Genomic DNA, 25,023 nt, shown 5'->3' on the forward strand with positions numbered 1-25,023 from the left:
CATCTTATCCATTCTTAAAAATCATCTCCTTTCCCACACCCAAGTTTATTTTATGTCTGTGTTGCCATCTATTTAATCATCATTAATATTTTGATACCTGAAATGTTAGGATATAACTTCTAATTATCTTGAATCAGATCTGGTGCCTTGTGCTCACTGTACTTGCAGTTTTGCTACTATACCCTATCCGTTGACAGTAACACATTCTCATGTACCCCTTTGTGTACCACTGTTGCTGTATGATTCTTTTGATCCTATGTCACTCTCATCAAACTGCTTCTGACCACAGGACAGCTGTTAGATAGATGTTTGGTTGTTGAGCCAATCTTGGTACTTCTGGACACTTGTGCATGAACACCATAGGTGGGCAGCAATGTCCATAATACTCTCATCAAGTTGTCTGGAGCAGACTTTAATACTGTACCAGAAGTCACAGCATGCTGTTAGCCCATTCTCTTGCTGAATTGAACATTTGCTGTTTTAGTACTTGACTTGGAAAACAGTTCTTGATCTCGTGGCATAATTCAATTGGGGTTGCCTTCCCCACATCAGGAAAGGATCCAAAAATCCTAAACAGCTAGTTCTCTAGTTCTGACCAATTGCTTCTATATGATCCTGAAAAGAATGGTAAATGGCCTTCTTGTGCATCTTCTTAAGAAAATGACTTTTACAGGATAGTGTGGCTTTTTAAGGAATAATTTGAAGGAATCAATCATTGATTTAACATCTCTCCAAGATGCTTTCCTCAAACGTGAGCACCTGGCATCAGTTTTCTTTGACATAGATTGGAGATTTTGAATTTTAAAAGACAACTTCGGTTTTAGAGGTCACCTTGCAGTGTTTTTTTTTTTTTTTTTTTTTTTAAGAATTTATTAAACTAGACTTTCCAAGTTGGTGTAGGAGTACCCTGTGTCAGTTTTTTTCTTTCAAAGTTAATTCTGAAACTTTCTTGAACAACTTTCAACTATTAAACATTGCCATCTATGCTTATGACTTAAGTTTTTTTTTTATGCAGTCATGCAGCATGAGACAATTGCAGCAGGCCCTTGACCTAAACTCCTGGACAGTGACTAATGGTTTTGGGTTCTCACCTCTGAAGGTTGTTTGTGTACATTTTTGTTGCAAATGGTGCCTTCATTCTGGTCCAGAACTAAAGCTTAGACAAAATGTCATTTCAGTGGCACCTGAGACAGTTCTCAAACTTATTTGATAATAAGTTGACATTCCTCCAATACATCCATCAGTTGCGAATGAAGTGCATGGGGGTTGGGGACTATACCTTCTTTGTGTCTTCTCATCTAGCAACTCTGTGCCAAATGAAATGGATTGCTGCACTCTACTCTGCTTTGATCATGCTCTTGTTCAGTCCAAACTAGACTGTGGGTCCTATCCATATGCATCAGCTAGAATTATCATACTTTGATTGTTAGTCAATTGGGCCATCTGCATTGCCAGCGGAGCATTTAGAATATCTCTTGTTTAGAATTTAATACAGGGAAGCAACTAAACAGCCTCTATCAGCTTGATGAAAGTATTTGTTGCTATAGTATACTTTTATAAACTAAAATTACTGCCCAACCATCCCACCGACATGAAAATCTGTTTTTTGAGCCACTCTGGTAAAATATTTACAATACCCCCAACCCACCAACCTTTGGTTTTGATCCAAGAGCTACTTAGAGATTTGAACAACATGGTAGACAACATTCCCTGGTCATTATGGCATACCCTTTGCTCTGACCTACTTGATTACCATCATACAACTTCTTTAAAAATGGAGTAAAGACTAGCACTCTGTCTTCCCTGATGGGTCAAGTTCAGAATCATTTGTGGGATCAGATACTGTTTTTGCACATAGTACTGTATCCAGGAGGCATTCTCCATGAATGCAGCAATACACAGCAGAGTTCTATGCAATAAAAGTAGCCTTAGACAACATTAAAACTTAGTTATTTAAAAAGTGTATGTTTTATACAGCTTCTTTAAGCACATATTGGTAATAAGATATAATTCTCATTCAATCCTTCCTTGGTTCAGCAGATGCTGCATTTTTGAATGTTTTCCCTCTGCTTCTATTGAATCCCAATCCAAATTAGAAAGTGAGTGGGAGTGATTTGGAGGACACTGCTGCCAGAATAACTCAACTCAATAGTCACAATGTGTTAGTCTCCTATACAGACTACAGGCAGGTAACATACCAGTTTAGACACCCAGTGGCAACAGTCGTGGGATGGACAAGTCACAGGTAAGCTGTATCAGATTAACATGTTTACTGCCGAAATGTGAACTTTCATCAAAATGAAATACAATTTTTCTGCCTTGATGCAATAAGCACTGTAAAAGGAAAGGCATGTGAAATGAACATCTATTCGATAGCAATGCACTGATTGAACTGTGGGCGGATATGGCTGGAATTTTGCTTAGTGTCAATCACATTGTTTAACGGGCTTTATAAAAGCTGTATATTTGGTTCGCAGTTTGCTAATGTTAAAGTTATTTAATCCAGTGTAGTATCTTCCATATGAAGAAAAGGTAAATTTTTGAAGATTATTTACTCAATTTTAATTCTTTAATTTTGGGGGGGGGGGTCATCATCCTTAGTTCATTGTTTAAATTTTGTGTAAAAAATTTTTCCTATAAAATTTTACTCATAATAACAGGTTGTTATAATGCATCCACAATGTGGGTCATCGACTGAAAAGGAACAAGGATGGATAGTATTGTTGATAACATTGAATCAACTCTTCATAGTATCATCTGATACTGAAATAGAATTTTATTCATGTGATGTGAATTCTGAATCTCGTTCAAATGCATCTGTTGGTGTTAGAATGCTACAAACAACAGATTTACTTGGAGTGATTCTTCACAGATGAAATCCCTTCCATTTATTAAAAGGCAGTGGCTACCTGTTCCACAACCCCAGAGAAGTACCCCCAAGGCACTTCTCTGCCAGAAAGGACCCTCGTGGCAGCAAATGTGTTAAGCCTATAATCAAACTCTGGCAGTCTTCTCTGTAAAGGAAATGTAGAGCGGAAGTTGTTTCTTCCTCTCTATATTTTCATCATCTCGTGCACACTTTTGTAAATTAGGAGGGCTGAATACCCCATGCCCCCCACTTCCATATGTAAGAATTGCAACCCTTAATCTATTTGTCAATGTTGAGGTTGTGTGTACTTCCTTTTCTGTGTTAAATATATTCTACCATTCAGTTGTATAAAATGGTATATAATAGAGTAAGACAAATTTCTTCCTTCTGTGTCCATTTTTTTTTTTTTTTTTAATTCCATTAGAAAAGGTATTTCTATGAAAATATTGTCTGTCAGCTAAGTTTAGATTTCCTTGAACACCCATGGGTTCTTGGAAACTTAGTGTCCTTTAAGAAAACAATTGCTTGAGTGTAAAAAGTTTGCTGCGAAACACTCTAAATTGAGTGTTTATATTGTTTTCGATTCGTACTTACAAAATTCACAGGAACAAAACATAACTTATACACAAAATTGATGTCCATCAGTTTAACCTTCTACAACTGACTAAGAATGAACTTTAAGATGTTTTAAAGAGTTTGATTAATCTAAACAATATTTAAACAATCTTAAAAATAAAATTTCTTTATAAAATTGTTCGATTCTGTTAAGCAGCTGTTTTTCAAAAAAGAGACGTTAACAATTGACTTAGTATAGCATACTAAGTAATAAAACAGGCAATGTTTTGTGTACTGTAACTTTTACATTAAAACCATATTGGTTTCATCTTTGACATCTAGTTAGTTTAAATGAATGCTGTTCATCTTTTATTGATTTAGCCATCTGACAGCTTTTGTACACTGTCAGATCTGGTGATGAACAAGTACCACATGTCATCTGATTTGGGCTGTTTAAAATCATTAAACTGTTTACCTCTTATTTAAAATGTGCTTTTTATACCATTTCTACTGATTTTTATCCTTATACATTTTGACATAGCAACCTAATTCTGTAGATCACTGATCTCTCACCTCTATCTTTTATATGATCCAATTTTGGAATATTATATCCTTTATTGCTGATGCACCATTAAAAAACCTATGCCAACCAACTAGCCAACCCGACTGTCTGCTTTATATAGCTTTGTGTGGACGTGTGACACTGTCTACAGTGCAGTCAGTTACTTTTATGATGGGGTTGTAACTAGTAAATTGACAGACAGCCAGTGGTGCACTTGATTTTAAGAAATTCTGTTTTTTTTTTTTTTTTTCCCTAATCAGTGTAGTGCTGTCTGTAAATTTCACTCTACAAATTGAATACTTCCATTAATAAGTGCAAGTTAAGTTGACTGAAGTATTTGTAAACTTAATCATATTCAGGTCTTATATACACTTAGAAGTTGGAACAAAGAAAGCAAATCTTTTTTTTTTTTTTCCCTTCAAGCGCACTAACCTGATCTCCAGACTTTGTGGCTAAGAATGAAGTGTCTGAAAACATTCGTAACTCCAATATTTCACTTATTTCACCCTTTTTTTAGTTTCCCTGCTAACTCTGTGTGCTGTAAGTTATTGATACCTTTAAATTTTTATTGTATTATATAGTGAACTAAGAATCACATTTATGTGGAAATCTAGAATCCCCTCTCCCCATAAATAAAAAATCCTTTTTGTGTAAATATCATTTAAATACTTTTTTGTAGACATTACATTTCAGATGCATTTGATTCTTTCTCTTAAATTAAATGGTTTAAGAAAAACATTTTTTGTTTATTTTATTTATTTTTTTATTATTATTGTTATTTATTATTATTTTTTCATTTTTCTGTGATTAATAGAAGCGAAAAGTAAATAGTATCTCCCTCCCAATTAATCACTAAACTTATAACTTTATAGAACACTTAATAAAACACAGTTCTATGATCTCTAAGCATAGCTAAGGCTGAACTATAAAATTTCATGAAAACTGGGAATAGAGTTGCTATATGCAGGAGAGATACGGTGAAGACAATGGATGTGTGTGTTAACATACCTAAAACTTGTCAGATGGCAATTATCCCTAGCATCCAGTTACCAGCAGTTTCCACTGCTCTGTTATGCATAAATAATGGTATCTTTCATACAGGTGACTACTCAGTTGATTGGTGACTTGTTAGAAAAAGAAAGCAGTCTTGTATCATTTCTTAACTTGGTGCATCCATCCTCAGTTATATCATGATATTGCACTAGGTCAAAAAATTCTAATATGAACCGTATTAGAACACTTATTTTTCCTTTGTGTGCTTACTATCAGAAACATAAGCACTAAATTAAATGCATGCACACACATTTTTTTCTGAATCCTAAAATGGTAATGACAACCATACTGATGTTAACGATATGGATTTACTGAGATTTTTTTTTTAGTTTTCAGTAAAATAATACTCAGAACAGTTGTTTATGTATGTATTATGTAATATATGAGATGTGGCAATAAAGTTCCCGGACTTGTGGAATAAAAGGAACACAAAGTGAAGGAGCTCGAAAAAGGTTTTATTTTTATTTAGATACTATACTATACTATTCTAAAAGTTCCTGAAGTGAGTCAGCAGAGGCATCCAAAGTGATGGTGTCCAGTTTGGCAGTTATGTTTTTTTCTTTATATCCTGAAATCTCTTTCCTTTTGAGGGCATTTTCACCTTGGTAGAGAGGACCAACCATTCATCTTACTCCCCAATTTAGCTGGTGGAGTAGGATGGATGGTTGATCTGTAAGTGCCATGTTTCATCATGGGGCATAGTGCTATAATAGGAAGATTGAAAATAAGCTTTTGATGCAAATAAAGGGAATAGATACTTTATCTTTGTGATTGAAATATAAAATAAATTATTCCATAATCAAACTAAAATTTATTTTGACATCACTAAAGTGGCTGATAGTTGGCTTTAGCAAGAAATTTAGTTTTCTTACATTACGTTAATGCTAATAAATAGCTATCAATTTTTATTAACAAAAATGTATATATTTATAATTACCTCCAGTGGTTCTATGGTTTCCAAGATATTAGTTTGTTCTCAACCATGTAAATAATGAATGCAGGCCATGCTTAGGTATAAATGAGGGGGAAAAGTTCCCCAGTGGAAACACTGCATAAGAGGAATGAATTGTGTGTAAACTTATTATCAAGGAATCACTATACTTTCGATGGATATTGTTTGGGTTTAATGTTAGCACTGTATAGTCTCTTTTTATATGTTTTTCCAGTTCTTTATCCAGTGTGTGTTTCTCTTGACACATCTGGATTTGGGGTTGGAAATGGGCACTTTTTTTTTTTTTTTTTTTTATATATATATGTATTTTTTTTTCTTCTTCCCCTTTTTGAGACTTGCTTCAACTCATGCTGATTATGTTATACATCACCAGTTAATTTCTACATATTTGCTACTATAAGAAAATTCTTCCATAGGAAAAAGAGGCTTAATTTGACTACACTCCTATCCATCCAGTGTAACCCAGGAACCACTAAAACGAAGCAGCACACTACTGCAATGTTCTATGAGCATGTCTTCGGTATGTAAGTATCTGCCTAATTCACTTTTGTGTTGCCGATCAGTTTGGCCACAAAGCATAGTTAATGTGTATGTCTGTACAGTCATTTATACAGAGTAATAAAATAAATAAATGAATGAACAAACAGCAGTCTTTACATCATAAGCAGTCATTACTGGTAATTAATGTATAAACTCACATGTTATAATTAATGAAATAGTGTACTAACTGCATATAACTGTATGCAGTTAGTATACATATTTTGTTGTCATATGGAAATTATCAAAAATTGCATGATTGATTATGCGTTTTTTTGAAATTACCTGCATATTGTTTTTAATTTATATCCAGTTTAGACGTTCAGTTAAGGTTTGATCCATGGAATCTTATTTTAAACAGATTCCATTCTTATTTTTCCACATTTATATCTTAAAAGTCGCAAGTTCTCTAGTTCTGGTTGTGTTGCCTATGTTTCATAATCTGAATCATGCAGGTTTAAATGTAGAACTTCGATCTAGTCCAGTATGTTTTAAATTATTTACATGGAACCCTAGGATTCTGCAAAGAGATCTATATGATTCTACAGAGAAAAATAAATCATATACAGTGGACCCCCCCCCCCCACTTTATGATGGATTCTCTGTTCGCTATATGATATGTGGTAAGCCCCAGTTATTTATTTTAAATGGTGATTCTGATAAGCAAAAATAGGAGGAATATTATCCACAGGCTATAAAAGTAAAGATATAAAGCACAAATTTACGTGTTATTACCTTGCTAATTAGCAAAATAAAAATAAATTTATGCTTATGTACATAGCTTAATTACTGTTGTAATACATACATGCTAACTAATTTATTTCTGTTCACTGACTTTTTTTTTTTTAACAAAAAAAAAAAAAAAACAGTAAAAAATAAGCAATCAATAACAAAGAACGTGGCACGCACAAATTGCAACTGACACAGATCTGCCCAAGTGAGAATAGTGTTTACAAAGCTTAAAAAATAGGAATGAAGAGAAGGTTCTGAATTTGTTTTTTATATGATTGAAGATTTCATGGAAGGGAAAACATTTCACCATAATAACGTAAAATCCTACCGATTCCATCTATCGGTATTATCACAAATGCAATAAAATAGAGTTTACTACTTGTTTATAATTAGATTGCACTAAAAGCCCAATAAACCAGAAAGCAAATTGTTTGTTTTATTGTAGAGACCTCCAGAAATATCAGAAAGGTGTTCAGAATTGATTCTTATAACCAAACATATGATGACGCTGAAAGCATAGCACATTTTAATGATTTGAATTAGTTTTCTGAAGTTTTATTCTATAAAGCAGCTGATTCTACCAACCAGTGACCATATTAAGAGGAGCCTTCTTATTTCACATTACGATGGGCTTGGCTTCCGATTGTCTCCAACCATAGCACGTGGTCCTTCCTCTCAGCCAACAGCAGCCTTTGTAAACATGTTGGCCGTGTGTTTTTGCATCACTAGTTAAAGTGATTTAATCAATATGTACAATTTCCATTATAAAAATCACTTTTTAGAGAGATAAATAGCTTAGTTATATAGTGAAAATTTCAACTTCCAAAGTCGTGAAACAAATTACGAAAAAACGATGTGTTATTGGGTTTACATACAGTATCTTCACGATATGGTGGTGTCTCTGGAACGGATTAATATTGTAAAGCGGGGTATATACTTTTTTAATACAAATATGTACTTAACATGATCAAGAACTCTGTATCAGAATTTGTTAGGAGAATTTTGAATATTCATGCTTGTTTACTGCCTTTTACTCTAGCATGTTTTTATTATTATTAGCTTTTTTTAAAATTTTATATGGTAGAATAGTTAATTCAAGTTGTTGGGGCCCGAATCATTTTCAAGATTGGATGTGAAAAACTATACATCAGCCATAACATTTTTTAACTAGATATGACAGAAATTCACCTTTCTAACACATTCATACATAATCAATTGTTATTTAGCATTGGGAAGCATTTTGTATAACACTCTTGCACTGCAAAATTGCTGTAGCAAATTGCAAAACCCATGAGTTGTAGTGTCATTACGTACAATGAGTATGTGAACATGTGTTCAGTTGGTTCTAATTTATGAAAGCGAGAAGACTTCTTTAGTTTCTTTATGGATATTTATTTCATCATTTTATTTACATAATTCACTATAAATCACATAAGTTAGTTATTTGATTTTTGATCATCTAAATCTGTTATATTCAGTGGATGTACATGCAGGTCACTGTGATAATACAAATCATTCCTGGACTGTTAAGACTTCCAGTCACTATTTTCCTCCATGCTGCTCTGTTTTCTGCTAGACATTTGGCCCCAGCCAGCATAAGGCCTCTTTCTTTTTTAATATAAATAGCTAATTTTCATGCTGTATTAACTATACACTGAACATATGAGTTATCCAAGTTTTGCACCTTCCACACTACATGTTAACAAAATAATTTGGTAATAAGTTTTTTTTTTTTTCTGTATTGCTATATATACAAAGGGTACTAGGAAAGTTTTGCAATACAGCTTTGTTTATTTAATTTTTTCAAAGTAATTTCCTCTACATTCAATACACCTCTCCATCCTCCGAAACCAATCTTTAAACCAGTTCTGCCAAGTTTCACTAGGGAGTAAAGCACACTCGTTGTCCCAAGCCCGTAGAAGGTCCTCATCACTGGAAAACCGCCTCCCTTTTAGCTTCATTTTCACATGCGGGAACACTGCAAAGTTGCAGGGAGCAAGGTCTCGACTGTAGGGAGTGTGCTCGAGAAGTTTCAGAGCTGTCGTGGTCAAATATTCGGTGCAGGCTTTGGCGCGGTGAGCTGGAGCATTTTCGTGATGGAGGTACCAGGTGTCCATTCTTGACTTTGGCCGCAGGTTCTTCATAGATCCAATGACTTTAGGCAGGCATTGTTCAGTATACCACTTAGCTGTGACTGTCTTCTGCGTGTCCAAAACGACACGTTCCACAATTCCACTCGATTTGAAAAATACAGCTATCATTTTCTTCTTTACAGATCGGGATTTTCCGACAATTACGGGTGTGTCGTCATCATCAAAGACCCAAACTTTGTTTTGAGCCTTGGTCGGCAGATCGTAATAGTACAGCCAAGTCTCGTCACCTGTCACGATGTTGTTCACATACCGAGATTGTCCCTTATCAAACTTTTTTAACATCTCCTGGCACCAAGTCACACGTCGTGTCATCTGCTGTTCAGTCAGTTGATGCGGCACCCAGAGAGAACAAAGTTTCTTCACGTGCAAATGATCTTGCAGAATCGAACGAATTGCTGGTGCATTTAGGCCCAAAGTATCCTCTATCTGTTGGTAGGTCACTCGCCTGTTTTCGTCAAGCATTTTCCTCACAGCAGTAACGTTTTCCTCCGTAACTGACGTTCGTGGCCTTCCCGGCCTCTCAGAATCCTCCAGAGTGAAATTTCCCCTTTGGAATTCTCTATACCACCTGAATATCATTGTACGATGTGGACAATCATCATCTAGTGCAAGAGTCATTTCTTCTAAGCACTGGTCTATGGTTAAACCACGCACGAAATTATACCGCAAAACTGTCCTTATCTCATTTCGTGACCACGATGCCATCGCAAGCACTTTACACTCTCACTACTAATGAATAACCGAGCCCATCGACTTGGCGCGGCTACTATGCACGTATGAACATGTCTCAACATGCAGCAACAAGCAGCTTCCTGTGATTCATTGTTGTGTCATATTGCAAAACTTTCCTAGTACCCTTTGTATGTGTGTACATACGCTGCCCTACCATTAATATCCAGACATCCCTCTTAATAGCTGGTTGCATTCTACCAAAGAACTGCTTGTCAAACAACACAATAAATATGCTTGAAGGCCTTCAAGGAGACACTTGTACAATTGTGAATTCATGATGTTGTGATGAGAAGGGTTAACAGATTTTCATTCTGTATGTGTTATTTCAACGTCACTGAAGATCCCTAGCTCAGTAATTGGTGATGCAATCTGAAAATGGAAATGTGCTGAAACCATTGCAAAAAAGACCTGGCAAAAACCTCTGAAGCTGACAGAACATGACAGGAGAGCCCTGCAAAGAATTGTCTGCTCAGAATGCAGATCAGTGTTATTGCAGCACACGCAAGCCTCGGAGACAATGGAAGGCATGTCAGCAATGTACATTGTTCCGGATACTGCATGATATTGGTTACCACTTGTGCAGCTGGTCCATAGGCCACTAATTGCTTCATCTGAGGCTCGCTCTTGTACCTTGGACCAACAGAGAACTGTATGCTTTTGTGTGATGAGTCATGGTATGTGGTCTACCAGTTTGATGGTTGTACCTAGGTGTAGCAGAAGTGTGGAGAAAGCTGCATGATGGTCATAATCAATTATATGCAAATTGGGTGATTAAAAGTTTAACTGGGGGTGGGGGGAAGAACACAACATGAAGGATTTAATCCAATGTTAACCAAACTAAAGTGCTATTATCACTCTGCATATAGTTCCATTCAGTCACCACTGTTGCCAATTTCGTAATTGACTAATTTGCATATAATCAGTTCCAATTGTTGAAATAATTGATTATTAATTACTTGATTATATCTATCACTAGTATTTGGCCTGGGTCACAGCATAAAATTAAGCTTTTGGTGATTTGCAAATTTCAGCACCTACAATGCCTTTAAAGGAATTGTGCACTTACCCGTGACCTATAAAGCCCAAAAGAATGCTTGGATGGACAAAGATATATTTCGTGATTGGTTTGTTCATGATTTTGTTCCATCAGTTCATCAGAACCTGAAAATTGGGGAAGCCTGCAAATAGTGCCTGATTGCAGGAATATTTTTGCTTGTTACTTGCTACCAAATGTAACACCATTAATTCCACCGAAGGATCAAGGAGTCATTAGAAACTTTAAATGTCACTATAAAAATGATTTTATGATAAAAATGATGCATAAGAATATTGACCCTAAAGCCATTTGAACTCAGTTTTACAATAAAAGATGCAACATTTTCACCCGCGACTGCATGGAAATGCAGTCAAGTCTGTAACTCTTAAGAGCGTGGTGAAAGTTATGGCTTGAACATGATGTTTGCAGATCTGCAATCTGATCGAAATAAATATTTTGAAAGATTTCACATAAAGCTGAAGGCATCTGAAGTGAAAGAACTGATGGAAAACAACCCTCTTCTCAAACTTAATGCTGATGACATAGCAGAGTGGATACGCGTTGAAGGTGATGTTGAAGTTGCAGCGACTTTGACTGATCAAGAAATTATTCAAAGTATTATAACTCCTGATAAGATAGAAGAGAATTATTCAGAAGACTCTGGTTAAGAAAACAACAAAGTTGAAAAAGAAAAGATATCCTGGGCTACTGCAGAAAAGTCCATTGAAACGGTTATTAAATTTATGGAATAAAACCATAGCTTCAGTCTTCAAGACGGCATGCATGGTGCGTGATAATTTTATCACAAAGAAATTACAAAGTCTTAAACAAGATGATATACGAAAGTATTTAAAGAAAGCAATAGAAGCGTCAAGCAGTGCAGCAGATAGAGTAGAAGCTGCACATATTCCATTCACAAGCAGTGCAACAGACGCAACAGAAATCGTGGAAAAGAACAAATCAATATTTGTTTGTTTTTCTAACTTCGTATTTTATTTGAAAATGTTTGGTTAATAAACTAAAAGTAAACAATTAATTTATATGAAATATGTCTGTTCTGCTTTCATTTATATACTGTATTTTTCTTTTACATTGTTTATTTTTAAACATGATTTCACGCATTACATGCTCTGTTTTTTGTGGTGAAAATTTGTTTACATATTTGTCAGGTGTTGACTTCCTTTTTCTTTTAAAACTGCTCATTTCAATAAATGAAGCATGCTTTATTTGCTAATGAATAAACTCAAAATTTACCCGGTCATCTCTTCTTCATTCCATCTTAAATTTAATTTTAAAAGTACTGCCTGAGCATCGGAAAAAATCTGAAAATCCGGATTGACCCAGTCACTGAGCAGTCCGGATTTTCAGACTTTTACTGTATATAAATATGGTGCTTCAGTTAAAAGGCACCAGGGTCTATCTCGCTTATTTTTAATCTATGTCATTTCTAAATTTAAATTTGCCGAATCAAATACTTTTTTTCTCTCAATGGGAAAGTTCTCCATCCTCGGTTTTTATGCTCAAAATGGCATCTGTTTACTTCTGAAATGTATGTAAACTCCGACATAACTCTGACACCTCACCAATAAATAAACCCCATGAGGCAAAAAGCGATGACATAAACTTGATAGGCTTATAACAAACTCTGTATTATTATACATCTGGTTGGGACTTCATAAAAGTGATAACATTATGTGAATGATAAAACATTATCTGTGATCACAATAAGCAGTATGCACTGTATCATCATATTTTTAATTGAGTAACATTAGCAAAGATGAATTTGTTAATCATTAAAAACTTAAGTGCTGCTATGAACAGTTTCAGAGCTATGGGCTCCTTGTCAGGTAGCAGGTGGCCTCAATTAGCAACCGTTTTTGAATGGTGAATAATCTATTGAATCTAAATGAGCAGTCAAGCAGTGTGTGAAAGTAATATAATGCAGAATTGAAATAACTTCCTTTCTTAATTGCTGTGTGTTCCATGAAAATTCTAAAAAAACGGATAGAGTGCATAAAGTGTGATAGTGTTTATCTCTCTATAACCTGGGGGAAGGAAAGTTTAATCTTAAACCCCCGTTTTCTAATGCTTCCCTTGATCCTCGATGCAGGTTTACCTTTATACAAATTTTTTATTGTTGTTTGTTGGCATTATTTCTCTGTGCTCTTCTCTTACACTGGTGGATATCTTTATGAAAATGATATTTCATCATAAAGCCAAATACTGCATTCATAATTTTTTTTTATTTTTAATGTACACACAGTGACCATTTTATTAGGTAAATCATCTTAACAGCAGATAGCACATTATTTTGTCATCAGGATTCCATAAGGTGCCAAAAGAGTTCCACTAGGATGCTGGCCCATGTAGAGAGTCTGATACTGTTACTACCTCAGATTGGACTGATGTTGCCCATTTATTTATATTTAATTTTTATTTATTTGTTTATGATTTCTTTAAAATAAGATGTCTTGTTGATGTCCACCCTACTGAAGTCACGGGCGGACACAACTCTCAGACAATTCCAATTTCTATGGTGTGTTAGCAGAGCATGAAGATGACACAAATTTTTTTTAAATAACATTTTAATAGGCATTATATAACACAATTTACGTGAATAGATTTTTTTTAGACTTATATAAAGCAAATTTAAATATATACATACAAATCATATATATAGGAACTATGTTGCAAGACAGTTTATCTTACAAAACATCATCAGTTATTCTCAAATATGCCGCATATGTATACATAATTTACATTAATACAACCCTTCCTCCCCCCCCCCCCTTTTTTTTTTTATTTGGTAATCTCACAGAGTGAATAAACTAAGTTATTTCTGTTGGGTATATTTAATAATACACTTATTATTTGTTTTAAATGCTTTCAATGTGCTTTTCTGAACATCATGAATTGCACGAAATTTAAAGGAAAATATGTAATATAGGAAGTGGAAAATGGCAATAAATTTCTAATTGATATTCATTTTGAATTTTGCTAATATTAGCACTATTAAAGTGAATTTCCAGTGATTTGTCACTACTAATCTCAACCAATTCTTCTTCCTCTTGCAGATTAAGTTCTAAAATTGGAAGTTTTCTTATTGCAAATGGGTCTTTTGCCCACAAATATTTTTTGGTATCAAGGGATGGAATTTAGTATAATTTGTTTTGGCAGTCAGGGGAAACTTTTTTTTTTTTCATTTACATATTTTTTCCATATATTCAACTTTTCTTTAAAGGCGAACAATGTCAGTAGAAGTGAGTAAATTTTCCTATGGGCCTTGCATACTGATATTTAATTCATTAAGCTCTGTGAATAATTTTGCTAGAAAAGCTAATTTACAGCACCAAATTTCATCACTTAAATAATTACAAAATGTTGATTGCTCCAGTGAAAAAATTATGAGCATTTCCTCGTGCAACTCTTCCATACACATAGGTACATTTTCTTTTGATAGCCATCGAACCTCGGTGTACATCATTAAAGAAAAATGATGCAGACTTCAGTTCCTCACGTAATTTTCTGAAAATATGTATTTTTTGTGGTCTAGTTTTGATATAAATGACCATTTTTAACCGCTTCATCAGGTATGACTGTTTTCACTTTTGGAACTTCTCTGTGTCTAAAACAGTGTTTTTTCTAAGTTGTAAATAATTATTCGTTACTTTGAAAAAATCTTGGCTGGTTCTTTCATTGAGTTTGTCACAAAAATATAATTGTGATTTTCGATAAACCTCACAAATGTTATTAATTGGGCTTTCCCACTAATATCTGTTGAATTATCTACTTTCAATGTAAAGAGTCACCAAAATTATTAGTATTTCGAACAACTTGTTCTTCGATATCATCAGACATTTCTTTTATACGCCTGCTAATTGTGCTGTTCAAAAGTGGTACAGTCATTATTCTTTTTTCAGCTTCCTCTCCCAAAATACTTTTCATGATTACCGACATGCTGGTAAAATCAGACTTTCTGCAATCAGGTGGGATTTTTTTTCCCCCCACCAGTTCATCTACTAAATAGCTGGCTTGTGCTTTATCAGATATTGTACTATATAAAATTCTGTACCTTGTTTTCTAGTCCAAAACTGTGGAGTATTTTAAAATACTCCAAATTTTTTGCACGATAAATTCTCATGTTTAACAGAAAAATTTACGCTGCAATTTACTTGGCACCATTGATTCATTTGACAATTTTAAACCACATTCCACACAAAGGTTTAGCATGTGAAAATCCCATCCCCAAATAATCATCATCGTATTTACAATAATGTTTTCTTTTTTGAAGTTGATGGTTGCTTGTTTTTGTCATTTTCTCCAAGCTCATTATTATCAATTTTTCTCTTCTGCTTTCCTTTCACTAAAAATTTATCTGTCACTAATAATTTCTAAAAAAAATTACATGGATACCAATAATAATGCAGACCTAAATTAACCTATCCTAGATCTTCACGCAGAAGATGACATGGATACTGGACGCCCAAACTTTCCAAGAAAAGAAAGTTACTTCTAGAATGTATTATTACAGTTAATTTAAAATACTTGTTCTATATGAATTAACTGTGATGTTTTAGAGATATAAAAGCATAAAAAGTACTTCTAAAACACAAAAAAACACAAATGAAATTTTTTATTATGCTGCTTACAAGTTGCGCTTATACAACTGCAGGGTGCCTGGGAGAGACCCTCAAATGATAAGAACGGCTGAATAGATCTACTTCTAGGAATCAAAAGGTGAACAGATCTAGTACTAGGAATCAAAATACGTCACATTGCTGGAAGAGGCTGGGATTGGTGCAGCGTAAATAAACAAATTTTTTATTATGAAACTTGGATTTATTATTTATTTTTTTTATTTGCATTTTCCACGGCACACAGGTTGAGAAACACTTGTATCTATTCAACGCACATAAAATCAGTAACTGTTTGCGTCATTTTACATCGGTGGTACTTACGACGAATCACTTATTTCTATTAAATCACCTGTCTATCAGCACATCAAATTAATTACCATTTTTCATCACCTTAAATCAGTAGTACTTACTGCAATTCACCTATCAACACATCAATCAATTACTATTTTTGGGATGAAATCCCAATATATAATAGATAATACTTACTACAAATCAATTATTTCTCTCTTAGTTGCTCCCCTTTTCTCTCAATGTCTCTGAATAAAATAAATTTTTTTTTCTTCCCTTCACACATTAAGATATTACCCAGAACCTAATCTGTTTTATTATCATCTGTTAACACATTGATAATAATATAGGTTACCACATTCTCATCCTACTGCACCTGTGATTTATTCTATAATTAATTCCCTTATTTTTTTTCCTTCCTTACCCCTTTTATAATCTAATCCAACCTAATAACTCACTTGTACATTGCAAAAAAAAAGTTTTGAAAGAAACTATCAATCAATTTCTCACTGAGTTTAGCTTATGAGTTTGGGGTTCAATAAAATCTGGAACAGACTTGCATTATGAAATGGGCTGCTATTTTAAATTCTTTGGCACTTTGGAAAGAACCGATTCCACATTTACCTTAAACTTTAAATGCATTTCTCACTCATCTGCAAACCCCCCAGCCAGCATTTTTAGTCTGCATGTTAATGTGTCGTCTCTGCCTCGCTACTTTTTTTTTTTTTTTTTTTTCCATTTCGCTTCCACGATTTCTAAGCAACAAACTCAAAAAAAAAAAAAAAAAACCAACTCCAACTCACTTCGGCATCCGAACCCTTTTTCCTCAGCAGTTTTGGACTTTTTTTTTTTTTAATTAAAAAAAAAACTGTACCACAACTAACTGTGCACAAACCAAACCCTCCTCTTGTAAATTTCCTGTTTATTTAACATCGCAGCATTACGATTCTTTCAATGCTGATGCCCCCAAAAACCCTATTTTCATGTTTTCACAGTTTACTAAAATGTTAACAACTTACCTAAAAAAAAAAAAAAAAAAAAAATCTGCCATATGGGTGATGTTTCCTTGACATAAATGCCAGACTATCCAAACTTATTTCCTGTTTACTTCAAAATTTCTGCTTGGATCAAATGTTTTTAATTACCTGATCTGGCAGTCCCATTGCTCTCCCGCTTGTTGAAACCCTTTCTCGCCTGTTTGCAAATTACCCCTTCTTCCCTAGTATGGCACAGCATACCCTTAGTCGCGTTTGTGCCAGTAAAATCTAAATCCAACCAACCATCTTCCCTAGTACGGGCCACTGTCTTGTTTGCTCTCAGTTCACCCTCTTTTGTATTAATTGTTATTCTTGTAACAACATTTAACTGTAGTTTAATTCGCACCATTTGTAACCTCCCTATTTTTAATCCTTAACGTATTCAAACATTAATAATAATTCTCACTTTTCTCTGCCCTATATGCATTTAATTCAGATAAAAAAAATACATTAAGCATCGGTTATAGTGATCACTGGTTATTAGAATCAGCCGCTTTATAGAATCAAATTTCAAAGAATCGATTCAAATCAGTAAAATGCGCTACATTTGCATCATTTATTAGAATCACATCTTCGGTTATAAGAATCATTTGTGAATGCCTCTCTGATATTTTTCTAAAGCACAATTCTGGAGGTAACATTTATAGATGGTCACAACCATAAAAATAAAACAAAAATAATTTGGCATTTTCTGTTAATGCAATTCTGCTAGTGCAATAAACGGGTAGTAAACTTGGTCTTATTACATTTATGATAATACCAATAGCTAAATGATGAGCATTTCCCCTATTGTGTGTGGCATCTTTGATTTTGCAATCAGGTAAGCCACTTCAAAGCTTGCTTTGAAGTGGCTTACCTGAAATTGCATTCAGAGAAACTGGACGTTGAATTATTATTATTTTATTTATTTATTTATTTTTATTATTATTTTTTTTTTTGTGCTGTTTATTTTAAACAAATTTTTGTGTGTGGTTATAAACTTATATTTTATGCCCAACTTTCTGCTTTGCTGTTTCCTTTATTCTTACATATTCTACAATATGTACTTACTGTGATTTGAAAGATCATCCAAAAAAATACTTTTTTTTTTTTTGTAAATACTATAAAATAATAAAGGAAAGAAGAAAACACTATCTGATTTAACAAGGGGGAAATATCCAATTGTCTGAATAAAAATCACCAAAGGGAACGTGAAGAAACACATCCAATACGCTCTGAAACAAACATGACGAATTACATTCAACAAATAAAATTTGTTGAATGTAATTCTTATCCTGAATAAGAATAGTTATTTTTAAAAAAATCATGTAATATATCACCTTGACTAAATATTTCTCATATCAGACCAAGGAACAAATAGTTAGCAAGAAATGTGCAAGAAATATTTTGTGGCAGAACAAATTCAATTCTCCACTGTTGCAAATTAAGTTGTTACAAATGTGGCTTTGGGAAAGTGATAAAAAAAAAAAAAAAACAAGTACTCCGTACATAATTTCTCTGTTTTGGAAGGTACAAAAAATAATAAAAATGTAAAACCCCTCATATTAGAGCCAACAAACAGCTATCTTATCTGCCCATGTGTATTATGTCTATAAATTGCATATGTTCTCTGGTCAGCCTGTGAAGACTGATGGGCAAAAAATCCCACCACTCACTTTCGAGACCAACCAAACCCATCCATGGAATGAAAATGCCTGAGTGGGTGGCAACCACTGTGCTACCTATGCAGACATGCAATGTAGAGATGTATAATATACACTGATGCCTCATAACCTTATTTGTTTTGGCATTTAACACACACATATATATACTTTTCTGTACAATCTGTGTGTGTTAAGCATGGTATTATCAACAGTCAGCATGGGCTCATTATTTTCAAGTTAGGCTTTACAGGTAGTGCTAGCACTGCTAGGTCAGTCTTCCACTACTACTACTATGACATCTGACAGATTTGTTTTTTTTTTTAATTAAAAAGGGAATTTTAAATTGAAACACAATTGCCAATTTTCTGACCTTACTTTGAAGCCTATTAAAGTCTCCTGAAGGAGTGCTGCTTGGTTGATCATTAACCACTCTCCTGATTAGCATCATGCCCTATCTGTTCATCAGGGTCATTTCGGAAAATCAGAAATAACAGTGGTTCGAACATTGTTATTTCTGAAATGCATAAACACCTTTATCTTTTATAATTTATTAGTTTTTATATACTTCTAAATTCATCTAAAAATATCACTTTGGATAACATCCATGTTGTCCAGAAATCCACTTTGAAAGAGCCAAACTTGAAATGTTATCATTAATAAACACTAGAAACAGAAAGGGGACTATCAAACCTTGTGGGACACCACTTGTGATATTAAGCCACAAGGAGCAGGGGCTATTTATAACTGCCTCCTACAATTTAATCATTCTTTATTCCACTTGTATATTGGCAATTTATAACAACTTAATATGGATTGGTAACTCCTAAGAACTAATTAGACTTTACAGTAGATCATGACTAATCGGGCATGATCTCTCCTTAACAGAGGCATGTGATTTTTTTCCTGCTGATACTCTGGCATGAATTGGACATTTGGCTATGTAAGCGATATTCTTTTCGAGAATTCCATAATTTTCTCATGCACAAAATTATTTTCTGGTCTAATTGCTCATTTCATCCTTTGTGTCAACCTATAGGTTTGAGAAATGCAAATGCCTCCTTTATCTTTAACAGATGCCTTCAGTTTAAAGTGTGAGCAAGGAACTGTTGAAATCTGTCTGATTGTACTGAAGGAAAAAGCAAAAGACAGCAATTGTGATAACATAAAGCTGTTGTTTTGACAAAAAAAAAAAAAAAAAAAAAAAATTTATGCCATTAATTTTGCTACTTCTTTCAGTATAATTATTAGACATATTTCATCATTACCTTACTCACACTTAATTGTAACACTTTGATTTTCATCTCTTCAGTAGTTAAGCCACTTTTATTTTCAAGTACATGCACTCCTCGATTTACGTAAGGGTTGCATTCCGCGGAACTCTGCATTAGTTGAGTTTTACGTAAGTTGGAATTTCCCTAAATGCTTACGAGTACTCGCAACTATGCCATTGAATTTGATTGAAGCAAAAAAGAAATGTTCGAGGAATGTGTAAATAGAATTATTTATTCAAATTTTTTTTTATCTCATGCATAGGAAAAATGTGCAATTACAAAAATTTCAAAATTATATAATGAAAAAAGGAGTGGACAGGCACAACATCAGCAAGTTATACCTTTTGAGCATTGTTGCCAGAATGAACATCTCCAGCTTATAAGTATGCTGCTGCAGAGGTTGAGGGCTGTGGAAATTTAGAAGGGGGTTTTTCGAACACGTCACAATTTCTCTGCTGCTGCAGAATCAGCACTGCTGACTTCACTGCATACTTTAATGTTGTGGAAACCAGCACGGTGCTTGAACCTTGCTTGCCACGAACTTGACTTGGGTTTCACCGTACTTATCCTTAATATCTTCATAAATACTTGTTGCTTTTGCTTGAATGGCCATTAGACTCAGGGGCACTTGCTTCTGAATATGATTTTCCATCCATATTATTAATAGCTTTTCCATCTTCGATATAGCACCTGAATTCTGTTTTGTAATCACTGTTGATCTTAAATGTATTGAACCTTTAACATGTTCTTTTATATGTGCACTGCCCTTCGAAATAGTATTCACTGTTGAAGTAGCGAGACCTAATTCCCATACAATAAATGACAAACTTCGTCCTGCTTCTTACTTCTTAATCATTTTCATCTTCATTTCTAAATCAGTTTTGTTTTGTTTCTTATCACTTCCACTTTCCGTTGGTCACTTTCTCTTCATCATTGTAATAAGTAAATAGGAATGAAGAGAAGATTCTGAAAATTTATTTGTTTCTTATATGATTGAAGATTTCAGTGAAAGGGAACACATTTTACCATAATAACGTAAAAACCCACAAAATGCCAGTTATCTGTATTATTGCAAATGCAATAAGATCAATTTTACTACCTGTTTATAATTAGATGCGCTAACAGAAAACTCCAATAAACTGAAAAGTGCAAATTGTTTTTGTTTTATGGTCGTGACTAAGGCTTACAATACCAGTCAAAATCTTAATACTGGTATTTCGGTATTTTTAATTTATGAAACCGGTATTCCACAAACAAATGTTTATCTCAATAAATTTTGATGACAATTAGGTGCAATAAAGTAAGGAAAAAAACAAGTACTGTGATTATTTGAATTCATGTTTCAATTAAACTTTTATTGCAGTAATAAATATTCTGAAAAAAATCATTAAAATACAGTTATTCTAAAAACAAAAAAAAAAAAAAAAAAAATAGATATTTGTTACTGCAAAGTTTAGTTATGTTTAAGCGTCCACACTACTTGTCGAATAAAGTGAGCTCTTAAGAAACACAAGTAATTAATTGTATGATCTTTTAAACTGGATCTAATTTTGGTACATACATTATTTTATTAGTGGCAGAAAACGCCCTTTCGGATTCTATTCAGGTACTGAGATAATCGTAGACCATCTCAGTCCATATTTTTTAGGCTTTGAACTTTTTTTAGCAACAACATATTTCATTAATTTTAAACTCAAGTTCATCTTTTAAAATCTCATTGAAGTCAGGCAATTCCTTATTTTGTAAAGAATTTATGGAACACATGTTCTGTTCCATGTTGGTCTTCCATCGTTGAATTATGTTCATCATTTTCTGAAGGAGAAAGAAGTTTTATTAAGCGAAGTATAATTTTCACTATAGTATCTTTACTGAGTCTGGGAGAGATCAAAGAGTGGGAATAAAGAAGAGACAAAGAGTGCAGTTAAGGAGTTCTTCACATATATAAATGCAAAGAACAGAAGAACAAATCAGATTGGACCCTTAAGTAATGGATGTGGGATAGTATTAGATACCTCAGCTGAAGTTGCAGATGAACTCAACAGTTACTTTGCATCAATATTTACATTAAAAAAAAAACCTTTGTGTCAATGAGATATTATGGAAGTGAAGTTGAAAAAAAATGTAATTAATGTTGAAATTTCAAAAGATTATTTAATGAGAACTTTCGTGCCTACAGGTGAGTAAGGCTCCTGTGGTTGATGGCATATACCCTATAATTTCAAAATGGTCTTTACACCTTGTAAGACCATTTTGCAAGGTATCCTGTTGATGATTTATTGAACATTTGATAGTAGAGATAATGACGTCAAATCATATAAAGGTGATTTTATAACCATTATGTGATTAAATTATAAACAATTATTTTTTTAAAATTAGTACCGGGAAAAAATGGCCGGTATTCGGGATTCCGGTATTGTAAGCCCTAGTCGTGACCTCCAAAAATTTTCCTTTGAAAAATATCAACAAAGCCCTTCAGAATTGATTCTTATAATGGAACATATGATAACGATGAAAGGGTAGTGCTCAGCACACAGGCCTCTTTAATCATATAAAAATGACCTTTTAGTGAGAGAAATAGCTTAGTTGTAGTGAAAATTTTAATTTCCGAGGTCTTGGAAAGAATTACCAAAAAAAACTGTTATTGTGTTCACATTATAATGTTTTCACGATACCTCCATTTATTCTATGGGATGCAAAGTACGTTTCCATGATTTAAGTTTAAACTGGCTGGCAAAAACTTACGTCATGTTGAATTTATGGAAGTCAAGTATTACGTAAGTTGGGGGGGGGGTGCCTGTAGAAAAACTTTATCCTGCTGACTTATCAGCAGCCGGTTCAGGATTATCATATGGCTGATTCCTTTCTTTTTACTATTAACACAGCATCAAGAAGTCCTTTCTACCATTTTTTTATTTTATTCTGTAGCTCAGCTCAGGACTTACCATGATCCACCTCAGCGTGCTTTTGAACCCTTGCGTACCTTTATTACACACTACTTTATATTTACTATAGGATTCAGGGTTCCCTGATTATTTATAATTGACTCGTGCATCTTTCTTCTCTGTAGCTAAGATTATCAGGTATTTTTGACATCTATTTTGATATATAATTAAGATTTTGTTTGTATAGAAAGCTTTTGTGGCTTCTAGAATATCTTCCTTGAACATATTCAAAACTACCCACTTCCACAACACCATATGTTAGTTTGTTCTAACAGTCAATTGCTCTCTTGCTGAAAGCACATTTTTGCACATCCTTTTTCATGTCCCAAGTTTATGTCCCTTTGTGTGTTGTCTGAGAAAGAATAAGAATACCATCATTGTTTACTCAAGCCATTTAAAGCCTTAACACTTTGAGAAAGTCTCCTCACAAGTGCTTATTTTCAATACATTGCAGTTTGCACAATTAAGGTCTTTTGTAGTAAGATTATCCCTTTGTGTTGTAGATTAATCTTGTTGCTCTTCTCTGCACCTGTTCCAAGAGATGCTCACCTTTAAACAAAAATTAGGCTTCCAGACCAGCGGTATGAAGTACTCAAGTTTTGGCCTAATCATTGCCTTATACGGTGGAATAATCACCTCCTTATCCCTGCTGTCAAAATTACTCTATATCACTTGGTAAACCTCATGAGCTGTCATAGCTGCATTTCCATGCTGCTCAGAAAACTTCATATCTGACTTCAAAATTACCACCAATTTTTTTTTTCTTTCTCCACAACCCTTTATGTGGCACCACGCAGTTGATATGAGATTACTGCTGCCTTTATCAATATTAAACTCAATTGCTACTTCTCAATCCATCTGCCTAATTTATCTAGATCTTGTTGCAGTAGTAGCTTGTCCTGATTGCTGTGATTAACTACCATGCCAACCTTTGTATTATCTGCAAACTTAGACATTAAGCCTGATATGCAGATAATACAAAGGTTGGTTATCAACAGGCAGTGCCCATTGATAACCAATCTCTATCCGATAGTGAAATTATAGTAGTCTTATAATACCGTGACAAAACTGACTAAAAAAATTGAATGGCAAATACCTAAAAAAAACGGTACTCACCTTGTATAAATCTGTAATAAATTTATTGGTAAATGGTGGCTGAATTTAGTTTAGAAGAAGCATTAAAAAGAACTAAGGCGGAGAATGGGGTAAAAATATTTTTAAACAAATTTTAAAACGAGCACAAGGAAGTAGAAGTGCAGATCTCCAATCCTTGGTTGTCACATAAAAAGGTTGAAGGACGCGAAAGAATGAAATAAAAGAGAAGACTGGTGGTGTCAATAGTCGTTGCGAGAGACTTTCGTTAAATGAACCGTCATCAGTTGGCAAATGGAAGAAAAGTGAGCGTGTGTTGTATTTAAAGTTGGTCTATACTCTCGTGATGCTCTTTTTGACACATGGGAACTTTAGCTGTGAGAGGTTCCAAGCCGGTGAGAGGTAAAAGGGAAGTTTTGCGTTAATAGTATTGAGATCAGAATGGTGTCGGTACATTCAATGGTTGAGGGCTTCATATTGAAGAATTCTGTAGCTCGATCTGAGTTTAATAATAGTGATGGCAGAGTCAACAAGGGGGGGGGTGGTTGTGGTTTTGAGCATGGGTTGTTAACTCAGTGCAGGATTGACTTGTCCTGAAACTGTTGAAGTGGTAGTATGCGCGGGTGTTGGAAGTTGTGGAGGAACCGAATTCGGTGGTAGTGCTGCCGATGTAACAGGTGTCGCAGTTTGGTTGGCATTTTATGAGATATATTATTGAGATCATTGATGGGATACTTGTATGTTTCTTTATAAGAATTAAATAGGGAACCTAGTTTATTATAAGTAGAGAAAGTAAGGGAGATGAATGTATCCTTGAATGTACGTCGGAATTGTGCTGCGAGTTCACTATGGTAAGGGAGAACTATGCGAGTATTTGTCTTGTTACTGTGTCTGATGGGGTTATTAATGTTGTTTTTAACGGTGGATATTGT

General features: G+C 34.1%; 1 protein-coding gene across 1 annotated transcript in view; it reads left to right on the top strand.

Annotated features, from left to right (window-relative positions):
• Window positions 1–25,023, top strand: part of LOC150084829 (uncharacterized) — a 97,781-nt gene that overhangs the window by 31,796 nt on the left and 40,962 nt on the right. The window contains exon 3 of the mRNA XM_090376365.1: window positions 6,408–6,515. Coding sequence (XP_090232491.1) covers window positions 6,408–6,515 — 108 coding nt within the window. The remainder of the gene's footprint in view (window positions 1–6,407; window positions 6,516–25,023) is intronic.

This window comes from Mastigoproctus giganteus, chromosome 6, assembly GCF_048544385.1.
Source record: "Mastigoproctus giganteus isolate SK-2022 chromosome 6, ASM4854438v1, whole genome shotgun sequence".
NCBI classification, from domain to species: domain Eukaryota; kingdom Metazoa; phylum Arthropoda; class Arachnida; order Uropygi; family Thelyphonidae; genus Mastigoproctus; species Mastigoproctus giganteus.